Source organism: Acartia tonsa, chromosome 4, assembly GCF_053477335.1.
Source record: "Acartia tonsa isolate MP-2025a chromosome 4, ASM5347733v1, whole genome shotgun sequence".
NCBI lineage: Eukaryota > Metazoa > Arthropoda > Copepoda > Calanoida > Acartiidae > Acartia > Acartia tonsa.
In genome coordinates, this window is record NC_137263.1 from 614,051 (window position 1) to 622,373 (window position 8,323).

General features: G+C 32.0%; 1 protein-coding gene across 1 annotated transcript; it reads right to left on the reverse strand.

The window, feature by feature from the left end:
• Positions 1–6,528: 6,528 nt before the first annotated feature.
• Positions 6,529–7,950, reverse strand: LOC145318129 (uncharacterized). The gene is made up of 3 exons (XM_080159478.1): positions 7,798–7,950; positions 7,155–7,264; positions 6,529–6,654 (listed from the first exon to the last, which is right to left on the reverse strand). Exons 1-3 carry the CDS (start codon positions 7,948–7,950, stop codon positions 6,537–6,539), a joined length of 381 nt encoding a protein of 126 aa, XP_080015604.1. The 3' UTR covers positions 6,529–6,536.
• Positions 7,951–8,323: the final 373 nt, after the last annotated feature.

Sequence of the window (8,323 nt, forward strand, 5' to 3'; positions counted from 1 at the left end):
TATTAATTTCAAACTTTGTATAATGATTCCTATAATAATTAGGTATGGTTTTTGAATTGTAGCAACTTTATAATTGTTACTAGAAAGTACATCTAAAACATGATGATTTTTTATTTATTCAGCTAATTTTTGGGATTCTGATTCCTATTACAACAAGGTACATTGTTATAAGCAAATCATCTCTATAAATGTCCTTAAAAATTCTCCTGTATTAAAGAAGATTGCAACAAATTTACTTTACTTCAAATTTTTTTTAGACCTGTGTTTAGTATTCTTCTTATTAAGTTCTGATACGCTACAAGTGTTTATGTTCGTTTGTCCTGCATTTCAGAGGTTTTCTTATATGGATGTTGCCAAATGAGGAAGTCTGTAATAAGATATGCGCCAAAGGGCAATAATAGGTAAATTTTGTTAATTTTATTATAATTCATGTATAATCATATCCATATTCCATAAAAAAAATTAAGGTGGGAGTTTGTACACTTACATATTTCATCCTGGGACTTTCCCTCTAGGGGCTAGTGGAGCAAAACAGCTCTAGACCAGCCAATTTTGTATGTAGTCTATTACTGTAATCATAAACATATAAAAAACTTAATTGGCGTCGGCAACTGCCGTAAACGCCGAACATGGCGGTTTCCGTTATTTGCCGTTTTTCGGCGATGGTCAGAAAAATATTTTTTTGTTATGTAAACTAAGAGTTCGTCCTAAAATTTGGTTATCATAGCTTTAGATTTGGCCGCTCTACAGCTGTTTTAATATTTAGCGGCTGGCAAAAAAATGAAATAAGGGGGTAGGGGGGAAGTTAGTACACTTATAGGAAATGAAATTCAATAGCAAATTTTGCCCTGGCTTGTTTTTCTAGTTATCAACCTAATTCTTTTTGTAAGCTCTCTTACATGACTGGATCTACCCATAAAACTTTAAAAAATTAATTTTGTGACTTTCCCTCTAGGGGCTAGTGGGGCAAAATAACCCCCCAAACACAATAAATTTAGGTTCTGAGCTTATTTTTAGAGATATTGAGATGATTTTTTTTTCCAGAAAACTTTTTTAACATAACCAAACTAAGTAAACATTACAGATTTCATTTTGAGACTTTCCCTCTAGGGGCTAGTGGAGCAAAAGACTCCCAAAAAATAGAAATTTTAGTTCTAAGCTTATTTTTAAAGATATTGAGATGATTTTTTTCAGAAAACTTTTTTAACATAACCAAACTAAGTAATCATTACAGATTTCATTTTAGAACATTCCTTCTAGGGGCTAGTGGAGCAAAAGACCCCAAAACACTGATATTTAGGTTCTGAGCTTATTTTTAAAGATATTGAGATGATTTTTTTTTAGTAAACCTTTTAACATAACCGTACTAAGTAATCATTATAGATTTAATTTTGGAACTTTCCCTCTAGAGGCTATTGGAGCAAAAGACCCCCCAAACACTAACATTTTAAATCTGAGCTTATTTTTAAAGATATTGAGATGATTTTTTTCCAGAAAACTTTCTTAACATAACCAATTAAGTAATCATTACAGATTTCATTTTGAGACTTTCCTTCTAGGGGCTAATGGAGCATAAGACCCCCAAACACTAAAAAATTAAGTTCTGAGCTTATTTTTAGAAATATTGAGAAGATTTTTTCCAGAAATCTTTCTTAACATTACCGTACTAAGTAATCAATACAGAATTCATATTGGGAATTTCCTTTTAGGAGCTAGTTGAGCAAAAGACCCCACAAACATTAAAAATTTAGGCTCTGAGCTTAATTTTAGAGATATTGAGATGTCTGTCCATCTGTCTGTCAGTCTGTCCATCAGTCCATCAGTCTGTCAGTCAATAATACTTTTGGGAAAATGTGATTTTCTAAGCTGCCATTTAAGATAGAAGGCTAAAATTCTTTGTCAACATTTAATTTGTTGAAAAACTGCTTAATACAGGATAATGTTTATGGACATACTTACATTTTTAGGACTTGATTATAGAGTTGCTTCGCTTATAACATTATAGTTTGTTGTCCCAGGAATTAATACACCAAAAATCAGATCAATCGGATGATTAGATCACAAAAAATTTGTTGTTAAAAAAGTAAAAAAATCAACATGTTTAAAATGGACGTAGGGACATTTTGGTAATGGTTATAGAGTTGCTACGCTTTCTAAATCGTACCTAACTATTAAAGGAATCACCATTCAAAATTTGAAATTGATAGGACAATTCTAACATGCCTAAATTAACGAAAAAAGCTATCTGTTACGGACGGACGGACGGACGGATCGACCCTAATTATAGAAAAGCTTCGCTTTTAAAAAGAATATTTAGCAATCCTCATAAGAAAATAACAGGATGTTTGTTTAATAGGGGGGAACTTCAACGCCCCCCCCCCCCCAAACCTATTAAGGTCCAGAAAGGGTACCGACTGTTTAGGGTTAAACATAGAGTAAATTCGCTACTAAAACTTAAACTCTAAAGTCATCCTAGATGTAACACGAATGTTATTTAGTTTCCTGCGAAGTTGTCTCCGATACAACCGCTAATTTTTAAAATCAAATTAATGTTTTTGTTATACAAAATAATAATCCTTTAATAATTTTTAGTGCATTTAAATATAGAATGTAAATATTCTAAATAGAAAAAAATAATTTCTATCTAGGCGTTGCAAAGTTTTAAGTTCGCCAAATTTGAGATATGCCAGAAAGCCGGACCCACCTTTTTCCCCACAACCGTCTTCACCCCCTCCCCCCAAAAAAATATTTATTTACCTACTCTTTTGAAACTCAAATTCAAAATTGAATGAGGTCTACTTTTCCCCCTCCTACCTTAAGTGCCCTAGAGGCTTCTAGGGGCGTAGCCGCTAGTAATACATATAGTAGAGGCCTTTACAGATTTCTTACAGGTTGAGGGGCAGAGGGGTAAGGCAAATTTTGCTACTTATTACACTAGTCCCAAAAGTTTTATAACAACTTTTATTTATTTGTTGGCTTAAGAACTTTAAAGACTTACGTTGAATTTTGATTGGTTGATTCATTAAGTTAAATGTCCAAACGTTTCAACCACTAATTGTAATCTACAGGGTAATTTTTGTGGTATTTATACCACGGAAAACAGACGGTAAATAGTTAGTTATAGAGTAGCAATACTTCATATATCAATAATCAAAAGTTTGAATATTCACTTACTGTATTCTAATTATATCTATGTTTAAATCAGATTAGGTTAGGTATATTAAGATAGTTAATAACTGGGTAAAGCTATGATCAATAAATAGATATATAACGAGCTCTAAAACTCGGAGCTCGTTATAATGTCCAGGCCCCACTCTTGGTGACAACCTGGCTAATAAGTCCTATTGTTTTCACTATGTAAGACTTGCAAAACGCAACTAAAGCTTTATCTTCTTTATTCAAACTTATGATTTTATTTATCATAGCTTTGTATATATGTATATAAATCAAAGATCATTATAATACACATGGAGTCAACTCTACAATTCTGTCATTACGACATTTTGTGTATCATCATTGGGAAGGTACATTAATTTATCGGCCATTGTCTTATCCCTTTAGATCCATGGCAAGACCTACTTTCTGTACATAATTGTCATTATACCTGATGTTGAAGTGCGCCAGGTAGCAGCTCCTCCTTGTTCCAGCAGCTGGCCGCCAGGACCAGCAGGATGACCGCTAGGATGCTCAGCATAACTTTGAACGCCCTGCTGTTGGCTAGACTCATCTGCAGAATGTTCCACAACCACCTATAAATATATTACTTTAAATCTCAAGAACTGCATAATTTTTTGGCGCATTTTTTTTCTTTTTGTCCGTGAAAGCCACTTCATCATAATGACAATAAAGTTAAATTGTGAAATTCACTAGTTCCATAAAAAACCTAACTTCAATAATGGATTTATTATTACTTAGATCTTACACTAGATCATCATGTACTCTATTAAAGTGAAACTTGTAGCTGGCTAAAATAACAATCTATCCATATACACTCCCTATATTCTATATCCATTACTTCACTTAACCAGTGATTTACACTTTTGTTAATAACACGTTTTACATTATCTGTATTAAAGTCGATTTTTTATGTTTTTGCTGCGCAACTTTTCAAACAAATTTGTCTAGTTTTTGTTTTTAATTAAATCTAACTTAGGAAACAAAATAAATGATAGTATAGATTTTAAGCTTTTGAAAATAAAAGTTATTGGAAAAACAGAGATAGAAAATAGGGAAAGCAAACTGAAAAAAAAGAGAGAGAGAGAGACAGAGAAATGTATAGCGAACAAAAATGGATAAATAAAATGTAAAGAAAGAAATAATTTTACTTGTTTTGACTGTTTGTTATTAATAGACAGAGAAAATAGAAATTGGCTCTTTATTGCACTGTCTCTAAAACGTAATTTTATTCGTTGGCTTAACAACTTTGAGGACCTTTATTTAATTTTGATTGGTTTGTTGATTAAATTGAGTGTCCTAACGTTTCAACCACTAACTGTAATCTACATAAAGGGTAATTTTGTGTATAATCATTGGGGATGTACATCAATTTATCGGCCATTGTCTTATCCCTTTTAGTCTAAAGAAAAGTAAATACTAAGAATCCAGGTCAAAAATATAAAACAATGCTGTAAGGCTGGTTCCATAAATAAAATATGATAAATATTCACAGTAGAATTTTAACTTAATTAATTTTGTAATGGTACTGTTATGGTTCATATTTGTGTCTTTAAAACCAGCCTGAAGTCTTTGACAAACAAACTGAAAATTAAGGATAGTAGTAGTGAACCATAGAAAAGATAAAGATAGAATAAAAACGAACTCAGACTTTATATCTGTAATTTCTGTTTTTAAAATCGTGTTTCAATCACTTAGATCCTTATCAACCAAATTTAAGTTACTTATTAATGAGAAATAAATAACATTAATAATTATAAAGCAAGTAAAATAATACAAAATTTATGGGAATTCAAGAAAATATTTGTTAACAGAAAGCTATGATTTTTAAAATTTATATACATCTTAGTTTGTGTATTGTAAAACTCGCGACAGTGGGCAAAGTTCGTGCAATCAAAGGATTGGTTGTCTGTCTGATGTTACTTGACCTAAAATCCACCAGTAGGCGTTAAAGTATTGCATCCCATTACAAGCAGCTAATAACCTTTGGTTCTCTAGATGATCACTTGAGATCAAAGGTGAATCACGCACATAATAGGTAATAGCTAATAAAATGTATAAAAAAATGGATTTTGGATAAAAAAGTTTTATATATGTATAATTTGACACCAAAACTTCAGATACTCAAACTTGAACAAAGACATTATTAAATCAAATTGAATGTCTGATCTTACTTATAGTAAATGTCTAGATAATAGACAATAAGCTACCTTACCCTTTAACCTTTTATATCTGTGGTTGTATCCAAAATTATTTCCCTTTTGCAATTCAAACAATTTTATATTTACAGTCTTGGTGCAGTTTTATCTATTACAATTGTATTTATTAATTGTACAATTGCATTTGATAAAAGAACAAAAATAAAATCATGATACTTACGGACAATTTTTGTATTTGAATATAATTAAAATGTTTTTTTTGTAGATTAGATTTTAAAAATCTTTAGCTTGTGTCTTGGGAAGTTTTAGGCTATTGACAAATCTATGGGTGAGTGCTGATAACAAACACTACAAGTTACAAATTATCAAATAGATTAAGTTTTTAAGCTGAACCAAAATTTGAAATTTAACACTTAAAAATTGAAATATAAATTCTGAAATCATTATTTACTGACAGACATATGTAATGACTTTTAAAAAGTTATAAAATGCTCTTAGACAATCTTAACAAAAATGGAGAAATGTATATGAATATTTGGGTCATGTAAAGAAAACAAAGTTGCTGGTTTCGTCATATTTTCACAATAGCTTTTGAAAGGTTATTTTAGGTTAGGTAAATATTAACGATTGCACTGCAAGGTTAGAAAATAGGCCCCGCATAGGTTAGAGTCCCACTAAAAATAGAAGAAAAGCTACTGTGAAAATATCATGAAACCCACAACTTTGTTTCCTTTACATGATGTAAATATTTTGTTATGGAGAGACTGATAAAAAAAAACAGACAGACTTATTAAGATATGTGGTATTTTAACTGAACAAAGAATAATCCTATACCTCCATGATTTCATCTTCTTCATCATACTCAAAGTCATCATCTTGAACCTCAGAGCTAGTAATACTAGACTCTATGAATAATACTCCTACCTCCATATTTTCATCCTCTTCAACATACTTAAAGTCAACATCGTCATCTTGAACCTCAGAGCTAGAAATATCAGACTCTGCAAAGAATAATCTTACCTCCATGATTTCATCTTCTTCTACATACTCAAAGTCAACATCATCATCCTGAACCTCAGAGCTAGAAATATCAGACTCCTCAAAGAAAAATCCTACCTCCATGATTTCATCCTCTTCAACATACTTAAAGTCAACATCATCATCTTGAACCTCAGAGCTAGAAATATCAGACTCTGCAAAGAATTATCTTACCTCCATGATTTCATCTTCTTCTACATACTCAAAGTCAACATCATCATCCTGAACCTCAGAGCTAGATATATCAGACTCCTCAAAGGCAAATGATCTCTTCATCTCAGTTCTAAACAAAATTTTTTTTGATAAACATAAACACAAACATAAACAAATTTATTTAGGCACAAAAATTTAAACAAATCATAAAACATAAGATACAGATACAATTAAGAACTATAGCACATAAACAACCTAAATCCTTATCAGTTTTGCCCAGGTAAACAATATTAGAACACCTTGGATGTCTACATTACAATGGTACCTAAGGTTTTTAAAATCTTGCTTGGTAAAAAAACTTTAGGTTCTCTGATTGGTTGGTTTTAACTTAGTGTGTCCAAACTGTTTAAACTATAATTTTGAGATGCAAAAGGGGTAATGATTTGAAATGTATATCAATTTAAGACAATGGCCAATACGTTGATGGACATCCCCTATCATGAATTTTATGTAATACAATGATGTACATGATACTTCAGTATGGCTTGTAACCAGTTCTAATCCTGTGGATATTAATTTTAAAGCCATAAGCCATACTAGAACATATTTTATCAAAGTTTGTCTACTTACTTTCTAGGATTTGAGGAGAAGTTTCTGCTTGATGAGAATTCATCACTGGTGTCATTATTATCATCATCCTCTCCACCCTCATCTCTGATAGTCAGACTCTCATTGTAATCCTTGATATCATCATTATTCAACAACAATTCAATTAAGTTTTTATTTTGTATGGTAATGGACTCCAACTATATATATTCTATTTTCATTTAGATAGCCTAAAACATGACCATTACGGTAATGGTCATGTTTTAGGCTATCTAAACGGAAATAGAATATATATAGTTGGATATTATGACAGGGGAAAGTTTGTGGAAAGTTAAGGTTGCAAACATTGACATCAATTATTGGTCAGTTTGTTCATCCAGTAGAAGGGACGGGGGTGGAAGGGGAGTTCATTATTTGAGCCAGCTACAAGTTTCACTTTATTAGAGTACATGATAATCTGGTGTAAGATCCAAGTGATAATAAATTCATCGCTTATTAAAAAGTACATCTTAAATGACTATACATATATTTATAATATAAAGTAGAATGATGACTGTCCATCTGTCTATATGTCAATAGGTAAAGATCTTAGTAACAGCTGTAATATGTCTGTAAGTCTGTAACTTCATGTTTTTTTACATGTTGGGGGATTTTCAAGAGATCAAACTGTTGCTGAAAATTCCTTGGAGTAAGTAGCATCTGCTCTTGTCTCATCATCATCATATTCAGACGTCTCCTCTCCCTCATCACCCCCGACCCCACCACCACCCCCGCCGCCTCCCCTATCATCACCCCGCTGCCTCCTGTCCCCCTCCGACATGCTGCTGCTAGTAACCTTCCCGCCAAAATAATATGCCCCCCACCAATTTTTTCCCGCCAAAAATTATGACAAGATCAGCTGATGTCATGCTTTTGTGTCTTAATCAGGGTGGCCAGAGTTGTGCAGTAAATTTCCCCGCATTTTTGTTTGTGTGTCCTTGTAAGAAGAAAGTAGTAGGGGGGGAATATTTATTTATGGTATTGGTACTGCTGTCATTTTCTTGTCTTGTTGTTACAACTTTTTTTTAACTTTCTTCTGAAATAACCATAGAATATAACTTTTAAACTAAAACAAGGATGAAAACATTCATAAGTAGCAAAGCCAAAAAAACTAACATGAAATGACAAACGGACAAAAAGAACCTAGCTTGTAA

What these genes read in the sequence shown, in the direction of transcription:
- LOC145318129 (XM_080159478.1), bottom strand. Translation starts at nt 7,950, where the DNA reads ATGTCGGAGGGGGACAGGAGGCAGCGGGGTGATGATAGGGGAGGCGGC. An exon ending in CCAAGGAATTTTCAGCAACA is followed by an intron (nt 7,265 to 7,797) that starts GTTTGATCTCTT and finishes GATGATATCAAG; the next exon opens with GATTACAATGAGAGTCTGAC. An exon ending in TTCTCCTCAAATCCTAGAAA is followed by an intron (nt 6,655 to 7,154) that starts GTAAGTAGACAA and finishes AATTTTGTTTAG; the next exon opens with AACTGAGATGAAGAGATCAT.